The 14,451-nt window shown below is 43.3% G+C and overlaps 1 protein-coding gene across 2 annotated transcripts in view; it reads left to right on the forward strand.

Moving 5' to 3' along the window:
* LOC147683579 (myosin light polypeptide 6-like) overlaps positions 1-14,109 on the forward strand; it is a 37,741-nt gene extending 23,632 nt beyond the window's left edge. For both annotated transcript variants that reach the window (XM_086944876.1, XM_086944877.1), the window contains exons 3-5: positions 8,139-8,312; positions 10,874-10,969; positions 13,498-14,109. In XM_086944876.1, coding sequence (XP_086801002.1) covers positions 8,139-8,312; positions 10,874-10,956 — 257 coding nt within the window. In that variant the 3' untranslated portion in view covers positions 10,957-10,969; positions 13,498-14,109. The remainder of the gene's footprint in view (positions 1-8,138; positions 8,313-10,873; positions 10,970-13,497) is intronic.
* Positions 14,110-14,451: the final 342 nt, after the last annotated feature.

A 14,451-nucleotide genomic window follows, 5' to 3' on the forward strand; every position in this document is an offset into this window, starting at 1 on the left:
GGCTTCTAAAAAGCGGATAAGATAACTTCTAAATGCTAGATGGCTTCTGCTAACGCTAACCCATTTATGCTAATTTACAACAGACGGCCGTTTTAGCGTTTGCTGAAGACATTCGTATGATTCAGTAGGAACATGGAAAACAGGTGCTCATTAATTTGAACATAATTTCGTCAATTTTCCAATTCATTTTTAGATAAGCATTTCCATTCTAAACATTTCAGCAAGGGTATGACCAGGAATACTAAAGAACGGGACATTAGGTCATAAGCATACATACAAACAGTAGGAGAAAATAATGACCACTATTACAGAGAAGATTAGCATTTTCACAACCCTAAGCAATAGCAAATCCTAAAATCTTTCAGAAAACACTATATACTCATACGAAACAGTGGCAATGCAATCCTTCAATGCTCTCAAATGGTGTAAGGATACTCTTCCACAGAGAATGAACTTCTATTCTACCTGTACTAAAAAGAATACTACTCTAAAATACTGCAAGCAAGATAATAAAAATTAATTCCACAACACCCAGTATCTTAACTTTTCAAGAATCACTTCTATAACCGCGACTTATGCCCAGTGTCCATCCAAGTCCCTCTGGCAGACTATTATTGTTCATCGACTCTCTTCTCCCATTGCTGCATGGGCCTCTTCATTTCAGGCCTTCCATAGAAATGTATCTCAGCATCCGTTGGAGTGCCCCTTTTGGCAAACACTCATAGTTCAGTTGAAAGTCTCAACGTCTCAAAGGCAGTGCACCAGTGTCTCTCATCTGCGGCAGACACTACGGCAGACACTACAAATGATGTGCTCTTCGTGATCAAGGGCACAAAGCATCTCGTGCAGGTCCAAACACTGTCAAGAAACACCTTTAGCAAATCAGCAGCACTTTCAAACTCCAACACTCCTTGTTCAGTGTCAGAGGACGCTCAAGCTGCTCTCTCATGGGCACCAGAATGTAGTGCCTCTTGCCAATCTCGAATTCTCCATTGCACTGCACTTCCATTAGGCAAAAGGGAAAAAGGGAACGATGTGGCCAATTCAGAGCAAGGCTCAGGACAAGGCTCAGGCCAAACTTGGGCAAAAAGGCTCGAGGGGCTACACACTGTCAGAGGTTGCCAGTACATAACAGGTAGCTTTTGCCCTTCTTCCAATTCAAATTCTGTTGCAAAACCAAAGAGGCTCCTTTTCTTCTGTCGTGGAACACTGGCTGATAAAGTGAACAAAGAACTTGGAAATACCACTGATGGCGTGCAGATTCCTTACTGGGTGCTGGGACTATAGACCAAAACTTCCTGCTTTCATCTATGGCTGTCAAGGATAGGAGTTAAAATTCGTCTTGGTCATTCGTTCTGCAGGGGGACACTCTCCCTTTGACTCTGAAATATCCTGCAGAACCTAGTGATGTAGAAGATGTGACACAATTGTTAGTTTCATTCAATTTAGCACAAAAAACAATTCAATATTTAACAAGGGGACTGTAAAACAGTTTGTCTGCAATGTTCAAGAGAGTGTTCATACGCCATGGGACTATCATGATCTAAGATACACTATCATTCTCAAAACAATCATTCTAGCCTCTTCAATTGGGTTTCCATATGAGAGCATATCTTCTGCTATCTAAGGTTAAATAATTACATAAACATTCTATCTGAATGGAAGTCCTTACATATAGGGGCATCATCTAATGGCTAAACATTTTCCTCAATGAGAAAATCTAAGTAGTCCTAAATCCCTCATCTAGAACACTTCAAAAGCGAAATCACATAAAACAGATGATCAGGGACATTCAGAAAAAGGCTAATTTATCAAAATGTGAGAACAGAGAAAAACATGAGCTACAAAACTCCTATGTTTCCATTATTAGAACACATGTGGTCCATCAAATATTAAAACAGCAGCTAAAAGGACTGAGAACCTAATTAGAATGGGCATTACATTTTCACATTTCAAAAATGAATATACAGTGTCTCCTATTGAGATGGGATACTTTTCTTACTTTAAATCAATGAACCAGTCTATCACTAAGCTGACAGTCAGACTGGAAAGCATCAAAAATATAGGCCTAAAGAAAAAGTCTTAAGAGAAAGAAACAGTCTGGTCAGGTCATACTAAACGGAATTATACATAATGTGGATGTTCCTATTACATCTCTGCAGTCTGGACACAATGCAACATCTGGGGAGAAATACTACCATATACGGTAATCTCAGCTAATGGTCCAGTTCCTTTTTCAAGGAAAAAAATGAAAAATTAAGAAAAAATGAAAAAGTTAGGTCACCTTTTAACAAGAGCCACAAATCTATAATTGCATCCTTAGGTCCAATCAAGGATAGGTATATAAATCTAGGCCTGCCTGTTCCTTGAGGGAGAAGGGCAGTATTGTGGCGTCTTGTATATCTCTTTTATTTTACTTCAATACTATTATGGTCAAATTTTAACATCCACTGGTGAGGCGAATGTATTTCATGTCCACAGTATGCAAACATCATACCTATGAAATTTAGTATGAACGAAAATATTAACCACGTGGTGTAGAGCGACACATACCGTCATACATGTCTCTTCACAACACAGGCAAATTTGTAATAATATCAAAAAGCAGCTCAAATATACATGCATATATAGTAAGCACAAAAAGCATAGACAAAGCACAATGGCACTTGTAATCAAGCAGAAACGCATGCGTGCATGCGACCCAAAACCCAAAATCCAAACCTGCTTAATTTGTCAAAATCAAAAATTACACCAAAATTACGCTTTCATTTTACTCACACCCCGCTTTTGCCAGGTTATCACCAGTTGCTGGTTATCAAAACTGGCAAATACAACTTACAGTGTCGCTTGTGACCCATAGGATGAGCAAGAACCATTCATAAGGGAGAAAATGTAAAATCATGAAAAAAACACACAACATTTCATTTCAAAGAAATCATAATAAAAACCCATCTCTTTTTAACATACTACTAACACAGCGCATAACAAAGAAAATTTCAACTGTTAACCAACCATCCTTCTTTCAATAACATGCTAACCCACTTTAATATTGACTGTCCAAAAATAAAGCTCTTTCACAGACATGCACTGCGTCCCGTGCACCAGCCTTTCCTTGCGGCCCTTTTTGACCCTTGGCCCTCAATGGCCTGGGAGCCTGGAGCCCCTCATGGCACTGGGAGCCTGCAAGGCCCTCATGGCCCTGGGAGCCTGCCAGCCCCTCATGGCCCCCTCTCTCCCCAAAGCCCCTGACGGCCTGCTGTTTTCCTTTCTTCAAGGCTGGTCAAGAATGCACTTCTCAAAAACAAAAGCCTCGTGCAACCCATCTAATGTGCAAGCTTGAATTTTCTGTGAGACAGAGAAGCTTGCACCAAGCAGTCATTTCTCCATCTGTCTTCACTTACTCCTAAACCCCCTTCTCACTGACCTTAAGGTCAAACTCTGCCAGGCGAACCGTGCGGCCCTTCAGACCCCAATTCCTATTCTCTCACTCAAACTGACACAGCCAGAAACCCTTCCCCTCTCTTTCTAAGCTCCAAAAATCAACCCTGTTGAAAAACACATGTTATATACATGATTTCTTTTAGGGATAAAATTCATTTAGTAAAACATTTACTGTGAACAATTTGCAGAACAGAATAACATAGCATACCAGCATTATATTAAATGTTTGCCACCACCCTATGCAATGGTACTCATTTATCAACGCTACAAAGATAAAAGGCAAAATAGGCCCTGCCAAAATTTGAATTTTCAATCCTTATATTAAACATAAACCTCTGCACCGGGCACAGTGGCTCACTAAGCTATGAAGAACAACCTTGACTAATAACAACCCACAAGTTTGTAATATACACAAATATGCATTTTCTGAAAGCCAGAAACACTGCAAGGCTATGGGAAATTACAAGAGTGCTATGTAAAAAGTCCATTTTAACTGAATTTCGACTCTTAACTTTGGGGCATTTAGAAATGAAAATCCTGAAGTTGCATTACATATTAATCAACCCCAGAATGTGCTTTACAAATTACAAAGAGCAAACATGAAGTATCTCGCATGTAATGGCTTAGAAGAATGAGCCTTCAGCCTGCGCCAAGTAAAACCTTAACATGCAAATATCCTAATTATGCATTCACACATCACTGAAATCAAATTTTAATTTTAGGAGGTCATAGTATGAGTATTAAGCTTTATGAATATCTAAAAACGATTTTAAAAAACACATATTTTTTTTTCAAATAATTTTTCCATTATTAATAACTTCTTTTTTTATTTATTTTTCCTAAACCCAATCTGAATTGGCTTAAATCCACATTTAAAAACCAAACTGCATCTTTTGCCTATCAGTTTAGATGCAGTCATGTATGAGCCTACGCACAAAAGCCTAACTTAGAACAAGACAGATTTTCGTGCCAGAATTTAAAAGAGGACATTTGAGCAACAACCCAAGAATATAGTTTGAAAAAGTACTAAAAGAAAGGAAAACCGCAAGTAAAATGTATTCCTGTGATACAAAATAATGAACCTTACTTTTGTAACCCTCCAAAACCCTTATTCTAAAATGCTAAATAAACATTCCAATGTCATTTATGGCCTATAAAAAAAACACAACAGCTGCCGTTCTCAAGGCAGGAAATGGCCTGCACAAAGCTGACCCCAGAACTTCCAGTCTTACTGAAAACAAAAACTGTTCAGAAACGTGTGTGTCACAAGATGCATTTAAACGTAGCAAAAATTCACTTTAGCTGAAGTTTCAACATTTTACATGTATGAAAATGCATGTAAGTAAAAAAAGCTACAATTTCGTTTTCCCTACCAAACACACAATTCATTTTGAGGCCTTTCATGTTCCTAGTGAATGTAAATTTTAACTTTATCTAATTTAAGCATTTTAACATTTTGCACACATGCGCCTTTGCTTAGTCTATAAATTAAAAAGCAACATATAGCTATTTTAGCAGGTAACATGGCAAATTACTGCTTTCTTATTTAATTTCCACCTAATATCAATTAATCCAACATTTTCCTTAACAGACTGAAAACATGAAGAAATCCACAATCACGCATTGAGCTCCTTTCACACAGAAACAGAAACATTTCAAACATGCAGGACACACAATACAGCGCTTAAGGCATGTATTTCATAAATTCGCGCCAACGCTATTCACAAACAGAAATTACACTAACAGGAACAAAAACCCCACATTTAAACACACATTGAACCCACAGGTCAACACATAGGACTGAAACAAAAAGACAACCCACAAACGGAATTTAAACCAAACCAATTGTAAATGCTAGATGTACGTCATATTTACAAGGAACATTTGGCAATGGTGTTTCAATTCACAAGTTTTTGACTGGCAGAGCACCAAAAATCGCTCTGCATTCCCCATTCATAAAAGTGCACAGAACAAAGGATCCTTACATGTATTATGGTCATATTTCAGTTCCCTGGGGATACAAAATCACCAAGGAAGAAATATGTTTTCACACCTAAACCTATTTAGGTATCCCTTCTAAGGGAAGCCGGCTCATTTACTTCACATCACATTATGGTACCTTTCACAGAAGCAACACATTTTAACATGTGAGCTTAACCAAAGACAACAGGCATGCCAAAAATAGTGCAACATATACACTATTATCAAAGGTTGAGGAAATATCCTCGCATGACCTGCCTATATGAGTTGCAACACATACATATCAAATCAAATCATATCAAATCATATTCATATCATATTCTTCAAAGGTCAAACACAATCCAAAGTAGACAAGTGTATCTCAAATTCAAATATGCCAACAAAGGCATCCAAACTTAGAGCAGGCGCCGCAAAATTACTTTTACCAAACATAAGCTGTCCAAATTCTAACTGCCAAGTTTTATCTAACAGTCTATCTTTTTATGTTACATTTTAATACTCACGCCAAAAGTGTTCTCAGTCAGGGGTGACTTCCTGGGGAGGATCAGAAATCAGGAAGAACAGAAACACACCGAGCCGCAGACACAAGGAATCACAAGAAGCGCCGTGCACAGCATACCCCTTTGCAGAAACCAGTCCCATGCTGCTCAGTAGTTTTCTGCCTCCTGGCAAGATGATCACTCCTTCAGATAGCCACCTCTCTGATGACTCCTGGCTGGCTCGCCATTTGTGGTATTCAAATAAAAGCAGTAAGAGACTGACACAGAATTCTGAAATATCAAAGGACAGTTTATTACATTCATATGAGGTGAGGCTGCGTCGCCCAAAAGCCATGGCAAATGAATGAGGCAGTCTGAGGAATTCAGAAGGCTGATGCCTTATATACATTTCAGACTTACACAGTAAGCATACATGAAAAGGGGAAGTCTTGGCTCCTGTGAGCACACAAAGAATACCTAATATGGACATGTAGAACCAAGTGGGAGGAGCTAACAGTTTCAGAACGTAGTTAACACATTCCTATGTAAAACTAATCAGTAACAGATGCAGACTCTACCAGGCAGTTCTGAGCATGCGTTAAAGTGGAGGAGGCTAAATATATCCTGTTACTAGGCAGACTTCAGGCGCAGCTAAAAGGAAGGTAGGACAAAGCACATAGTGAGCACATGGCAGCACATGGTAGCCAAGATGGCCTCCAGAAACTAAAATGGCTTCTAAAAAGTGGATAAGATAACTTCTAAATGCTAGATGGCTTCTGCTAACGCTAACCCATTTATGCTAATTTACAACACCTGGACCAGAGCACCCGCCACTCACCCCTGGACCTGAGCACCCGCCACTCACCCCTGGACCAGAGCACTCGCCACTCACCCCTGGACCAGAGCACCCGCCACTCAGCCCTGGACCAGAGCACCTGCCTCTCACCCCCTGGACCAGAGCACCTGCCTCTCACCCCTGGACCAGAGTACCCCCACTCACCCCTAGATCTGAGCACCCGCCATGCACCCCTGAACCAGAGCACCCGCCACGCACCCTTGGCCAGAGCACCCGCCACTCACCCCTGGGTCTGAGCACATGCCACTCATCCGTGGGCCAGAGCACCCCCCAGTTGAAAATTAACTTGGGTGAATCTGAAGGAGCTACATTTTAAGGTTTATTTCGGAGTGCACAGTCTGTTACGATGAGACCCAGGGGCTTATTATGTCTGTGGTGCATTGAACTTAGGGGGCAAGTCAGAAGTGCTCACTATATCCTAGTTGGCTATTATTAGTAAACCTTAGGCTTGCATTAGAGTCTAATGGGCCCCTTTCACTTGGACGCGACGTGTTGCTTGTATCTGATTTAGGATATTACATAAAATGTGACAATCGTGGCAGATCTGGTTTTAACATTGTTAAATATTTCAGGAGTTACTGGCGATTAAATTGTGGAAACATGATTTCTGGTATTTATGATGCAACTCTCCCCGCAGCAGCAAAGGGAAACTGGAAACGGTCCCGTTAATTAGGTATATATGCGCATTTGTTGTCCTACCTCCAGGCTATTTCAAGCAATAATTGTTTAATAAATAGTTGAAATATTGATTTGTGACAGGAGGAACACGCTGTAGAAAATGTGACTCTAGTATGTAAGGCATTATGTATTGCGATAGGAATGGGGAGCTCACAGAAGTCCACACATACTACTTATCCTTTGAATACACACACACACCCACTAAGCAATCTGTATCCTGTGCTCTACTCATTCCCCACACGCCAGCTTTCTACTCACCTTTCACCATCAGCTCTTACCTGTGCCCTCAGCTCTTACCTGTGCCCTCATCTCTTACCTGTGCCCTCAGCTCTTACCCCTGTGCCCTCAGCTCTTACCCCTGTGCCCTCAGCTCTTACACCTGTGCCCTCAGCTCTTACACCTGTGCCCTCAGCTCTTACACCTGCGCCCTCAGCTCTTACCCCTCTGCCCTCAGCTCTTACCCTGCCCTGTGCCACACATTGAATTGGAGATCTCTGCCTCGTTCACAGTTGCTAGATGGACCATATCAGTAATATTCATTGGCAGTCTGGGATGGGACAAAAACGTGACTGGAGGTGGAAGGGGGTTTTGGGGAACTTGGACGATCACATTGTTTAAAGTTTGTCACTGTTAATGTGTACTTGCCAGCCTGGCACGCTGCTGCAGCCGGTGACTGCTCCTCTGAACTCTTCTCTCCTTCCCAGAGCTTAACACCAAGATGCTTGGCTTTGACGAGTTCTTGCCCATGCTGCAGACAATTGCGAAGAACAAGGACCAGGGTACCTACGATGACTTTGTGGAGGGGCTGAGGGTCTTCGACAAAGAAGCCAATGGCTCTGTGATGGGCGCTGAGCTGCGACATGTACTAGTCACTCTGGGTAAGAGGCCATTTTGGCACAGTACTATTTTCAAGGCAGAGTATAATTGACTGCTGAACTCCCCAGCCCCCCTGCAGTGTTCAGGGCCCCCCTTTCTGATTCCGAGCTTAGATTTCTGTCCGCGTCTGGATATTACAGGTAATGTGCCCTGTTTCAGCCTTACAAAGTGTCCTATCAATCTCATTTAACTGTACATTCTTTTGGGGCGAGGGAGGACGGGGACACGGTTGGGTTACAAGTGGTTTTTGGATTGCCCCTTCTACAGGCTAGAGCTTTGACTGACTAATAGTTAGTCTTGGTGAGCCATGTCCTGCAAATTGGTGGCGTCCTTGTCTTGTGGGTAGCGGCCACTTCAGAACATCTGCTCTGTCTGGTTTTACCATGGTGGCTGGCTAGTCTCGCCAGCCAGTGTTGCTTCTGTTTCGGAAGTGTATTTGGTGGGTAAGTGCTGGGTCTGAAGCTGTGCGTGCTGCTGCATTCTGGGCAGTTAATCTGGAAGGCGTTTGATCGAAGCCTGTGTGTATTTTTGTCCTTTCCTTTGTGCAGGTGAGAAGATGTGTCTGTGTGTGGCTCTGTCTGTGTGTGTGGCTCTGTCTGTGTGTGTGGCTCTCTGTGTGTGTGTGGCTCTGTCTCTCTGTATGTGTGTGTGGCTCTGTCTGTGTGTGTGGCTCTGTGTGTGTGTGGCTCTGTCTGTGTGTTTGGCTCTGCCTGTGTGTGTGGCTCTGCCAGTATGTGTGTGGCGCTCTGTCTGTGTGGCTCTCTGTCTGTGTGTGTGTGGCACTCTGTGTGTGTGTGTGTGGCGCTCTGTCTGTGTGTGGCACTCTGTCTGTGTGTGTGTGGTGCTCTGTGTGTGTGTGGCGCTCTGTCTCTGTGTGTGTGGCACTCTGTGTGTGTGTGGCGCTCTGTCTGTGTGTGTGGCGCTCGGTGTGTGTGTGGCGCTCTGTCTGTGTGTGTGTGTGGCGCTCGGTGTGTGTGTGGCACTCTGTCTGCGTGTGTGTGGGGCGCTCTGTCTGTGTGTGTGTGGGGTGCTCTGTCTGTGTGTGTGTGATGCACTGTCTGTGTGTGTGTGGCGCACTGTCTGTGTGTGTGTGGCTCTCTGTCTGTGTGTGGCTCTCTGTGTGTGTGTGGCGCATAGCGCTCTGTGTGTAGCGCTCTGTGTGGATAGCTTTTTTTGTCGGTAGCTCTGTGTGTGGGTGGCTCTGTCTGTGTGAGAGTGGCTCTATATGAATGTCAGTGCAACCCATCACGTCATTAACAATTACAGACCTTTACATCGCATTGGTTTGATAGTTGAAATAATTGGGCAGTGTGGTGGTTATAATATTAGTTATGGGTATCTCAAAATAAAGGCTTTGTCAATGTGAAGGGCATGTCTTTGAGATTGGATGGCCTCTTCTCCCTATTTCATTTTTTTCCAAATCCTTCGACTCTCTCATTGACCAATCTGTGTCCTTCAAAGGGCATGTCCAGAAAATAGCACAGACATCGGAGTCCCAGCTTACATTAAAGCACATTATCAAGCTTGCCCTTCATCTTAAATATTTGTGGTTCACGTTCCAGGTACTTGTCTTATCATTTGCCCAATGAGGCCCCACACTACTCTCACACAGTTCTCATTAACACCTGTCAAAGTTTCTCTTACGCGGTCGCTTTTCTAATCGCCAACAACAGACAATGTGAGCTTGTTTGCCCTTCTTTGAAATAATTACATGAGTTCCCTCTCCATTTCATAATCCACCTCGAAGTGTGTTGTGTGAGCTACAAGGCACTTCTCTTGAGTAAACCTGAATACATTGCCTCTAAACATGGTTGGTGGACCAAACACTGCTGGGAGTTCATCTCTGGCTAGGTTCTGTTATCTGCCGACATTCCATTAAAATCAGAGGCTGCTTTTTCATGATACTTTGATTTGCATCTCTGCACCACCACTGCCATGCACACACGGACACCCAAAAAAAAATGAATGCAAAGCATTGTCATTTACAATGCCAGTAACTCAAACTTAAATGCTGCGAGACCTATTGCATTGCAAATTGCATTGTTTTCTATATCTTTGCTTTTGAAGCAATTGCTGCTCCTCGTCTTTATCTTACGATGTTTACAGCTAAAGCACGAGTGCGTCAAAGGTCTCGCATTTGAGAGACTTTGATCTATTTGCATTGTAAATGACAATGTTTTTTTATTTGTGTTCAGAAAATCTACCAGAGGTTTTTCCAACCATTCAATCAGACTCGGTGTAACCCGTTGCCTTGCAGTCTGCCTTGGAGTCCTGCTCGCCTGGTCTCTTGGCTGTGCTCTTTTCCCTTGGGGGTTTCAGGTCACTGCCTGTTTGGTGGGGTTTGATTGCTTGCTTGTGGAGGGAGCGAGATTGCGGGTCATTCCCTAATAAGAGTCACTGGTGTTTTTTAAATGCTTATCTGGCACACCCTGGTGGCAGAGTAGTTTCTAAAGGGTTTCTGTCCACATTGAATGCCTTCTCTTCTAGGTTCCAACCAAGTTATTGTAGTTGAACTAGCAGTATGTGTATAAATTAACGTTTATTTATCTAAAACAAATTCCAGGCTTACAAGGAACAAATAAAAAGGGAGAGCATACTCACTGCTACAAGTATCCTAAACAACCCAACAGTCAAGTCCCGGTATGAACAGATTGCAAAGGTAAGATTTTTAGGAGCCATATCTGAAGACATTGAACCTATTGCCTCAAGTTGAATAATTGCTTGGCCAGTTAAATCGGCAGTCCAACTTTTTCTATGAGAGCTACCACAATGGTGAGTGACCATGCCTTCCAGAATTATTGTTCTGACTACTCAGATGTCTGTCACAATTAAAGTTTTACTACCCCCTGAAAAAGTCAAAGGTTCCAGGGACGTTAGTTTCATTTTTGCCCACACAACCATAGAAAAGTCAGCACTTAAAATTTTAATAGGTTTTTTAAAAAAAAGCAATTGCCCATGAGGGGGTCCCTCAATGTGTGCTATAGGTTCAGGATACCTGTATCCTGACTTGTGTTTTCACACTGTCAAACCCCCAATCTTCCAGGGTATTGGTGAGCTGCCAGTAGATTCAGAGCTATCCGTTGGAGATGTCTGCTTTAAATATAAATGTAATCCAGCAAATTCTTTATTGGTATTTCGAGTAAGTATATTTCTGTTGCAGAAATATGGCCATTCTGCAGTTCTACTTAAAAGCGAATTTCACACCACACATGGGTAACCCTTCAGCCACAGGCATAAAAGCATCAACAGCTTACCTTCTCTTTCAATAAAACTTCTCAATCTGCCCAATCTACCTTCTCTTTAGGAATGCTGGAAATCTCACTGGATGGAAAGCAATTTCCTCCAGCTGAACGCTGCAAAAACTGAGGTTCTGCTCTTTGGAGATGCCCCCTCATCTGGTCACCTTCCTGGTGGCCCCCAGAACTAGGCACACCCCGACCCCGGCATCCACAGTCAAAAACCTCTGTGTTCACCTTCAACAGTCCCTAAACATGAAGAAAGACGTTACTCACACAGTCTGATCCTGCTTCCACACCCGTGGCTTACTAAGGAAAGCTTTTACTTATCTCCCCGACACAACAAGGAAAACCCTAACACAGGCCCTGATCCCAAGCAAGCTGGACTATTGCAACGCCCTATTGATCGCAGCAAATGAGTCCTCCTTAAACCCATTGCAAATGATACCGAACACAGCCGCCTGCACGTTTCTGAATGCTCCCCCCAGATCAGCTTCCTCTCCCCTCCCTCATCAGCTACACTGGCTGCCCATACGACAGCGCGTGAAATTCTAGACCCGCTGTCTCACACACAAAGCTATCTGGGGCAATGGCCCTCCCGATGTAGTAGAGAAACTTCGCCGCTATTACCCGGCTCGGACTCTGCGCGCCAGCTCCCAATCGCTCCTCAAAAGCCCCAACATAAAAAAGGCTAGACCCGGAGGCAAGTCCTTCTCGCCCCCTTCATCTGGAATCAACTACAGCTGGCCCTAAGACAGTGTCTGGACCATCTTAAATTCAGAAGACTCCTGAAAACTGCCCTGACAGAGTGAGGGAGTGAGACTGGGAAAGGGAGACAGTGAGGGAGTGAGAGGGAAAGGGAGGGAAAAGGAGTGACAGAGTGAGGGAGTGTCAGGGGGAAAGAGAGACAGTGAGAGGGAAAGGGAGGGAGGGAAAGGAAGGGAGGAAAAGGGAGTGAGCGAGGGAAAGGGAGACAGAGTGAGGGAGTGAGAGGGAAAGGGAGGGAGGGAGTGAGAGAGGGAAAGGGAGACAGGGGGAGGGAGACAGAGGGAGGGGAACAGAGTATGGGAGAGGTAGGGAGAGTGAGGGAGAGAGACAAAGAGAGAGCAAGAAATGTGTGTATCCCGGGTCTGGTGGCTCAGTGGACGAAGGTGTCCGCTGCAGGGACCAGTGATCAACCTCATGGTCAGTTGTTTTTTTTGTTGCTCTAGCCCTGCCACCTCCCCCACTGACCGCGCCCCCACTGGTGCGGCCCTCGGACACAAACCACAGTGTAAATTTGGCCCCTGAGAGAACGTTTGTGAGTACCCATGACCTATGCTGTGCTTCCAAACTCTGAGATACCCCCCTGGGGGTGATTCAAGCGCTATACAAATTAAATAAAATCATTAACTAAATCAAACAGGTACACATGCTGCAAACGGATAAGTTAATTACCATCAACAATTAGCTTGCAGCCTGTAATGCTGTGGATGCACTTGCACCCTTCCTGCCACCAGGGCTCACACTGCATATTGAATGTTCAGATCTGTTTACTCCTTCCTCAGCTTTGCAAATAACACTTCTTCCGTACTGAGTTTCACCGAAAAAATTGTAGTTTCGCAGGAAAATAATTTCTTGGAAATGTGATGCCCACCCTCAATATTCCAGTCATCGCCCCCTCTGTACAAGGACTCCTCGGAGCTCATGGGCGTTCATAGACCTGGCATGGATTTTTCCATCCTATGGTCTGTCTGGACATACTCTAAAATTTAGAAGTCCTGCATATGTTCTCCCCGTTGTAAGATGCCTTTTCTAATAATATATTCTTTCTGCTTATTTTGTGACCTGAAATCTGAGTTCTTTACTTGCACTGTACACAAGACTTTTGCTGTTACTTTTGTAATAGTTAGTGTGCATTTGTTCTGGAAAATTTTGCTAAAGATGGTTTAAAACTTGTGTTTACTTTTAGGGTGACAATCCCTTTGAAATCGTTGAACAAACGGGAGAATCAGTAGTTGAGGAAACAACTGATGCGAATGATGAAGACAATGAGCAAAACGAAAAGGAGGACATTGATGGTGAAAACGATGAAAATGAGGAGCAGATAATGTGGAGGCAGAAAGTGCAGATGCGGATGATGCTGCTGACCCAAATGATTACTCTGGGGACTTAACCACCACTGATGAAAACTAGTTGAGAAACTGCCCTGAAAGACCAAACACTTTAGCACACTGCATTGGTGGACTTAAAGAACAATTTTCCGCAAAGTTGAGCAGTTCGTTCACCCTGCATGCATTCCACTTCTGTTTTAATTGCCTATGGGCAAACCGGTTTTAAGTTTTGTTTTTTTAGTAAACTAAAGCTTGTATTACGCACAGCAAATGCCTCAGTATTCTTCCAGTGTAAATTGATTTGTTCATGGTTACGTTTTGAGTAATTCTGACCAGTTGGGGTTCTAAACATTCCAATGTGATTTTTCCAGTTTTTAGCGCCCAATGTAGTGTTGTACATAATTCAAGCTGTTGTAGCAAAGAAACCCTGATTATGTCCTGCAGCATTAAAGGCTTACAACAAGATTATACACTTATTTTGCACCTCTCCTATATGGTACTGTCTACCTCAAAGAACGGGTACACTCAAGGTGGTGTATAATGTGTTTTATGCCCGGAGGTAGCGCCCCAGGGGGGAGCACTCACCTGTTTAATGCTGATCAAAGGTTCTTTGCTGAGGTGTGAGATTGGAGAGGGGGCCGAGGGTATTCTGGGTGACGAGGTGTCACTGTAAGGCCTGGTAGCCTCTAGATAATCAGCAGAGGTGGGGATGGCAAGAAACATCCGCTCTACCTATGGGGGCCTTGTGACACCAGCTGGGTGATTCACCCACCGAGGTGTTCCTTTCTTGCTTTAAAGCGTTCGATTTGTGT

Source organism: Lissotriton vulgaris, chromosome 11, assembly GCF_964263255.1.
Source record: "Lissotriton vulgaris chromosome 11, aLisVul1.2, whole genome shotgun sequence".
Lineage (NCBI taxonomy): Eukaryota > Metazoa > Chordata > Amphibia > Caudata > Salamandridae > Lissotriton > Lissotriton vulgaris.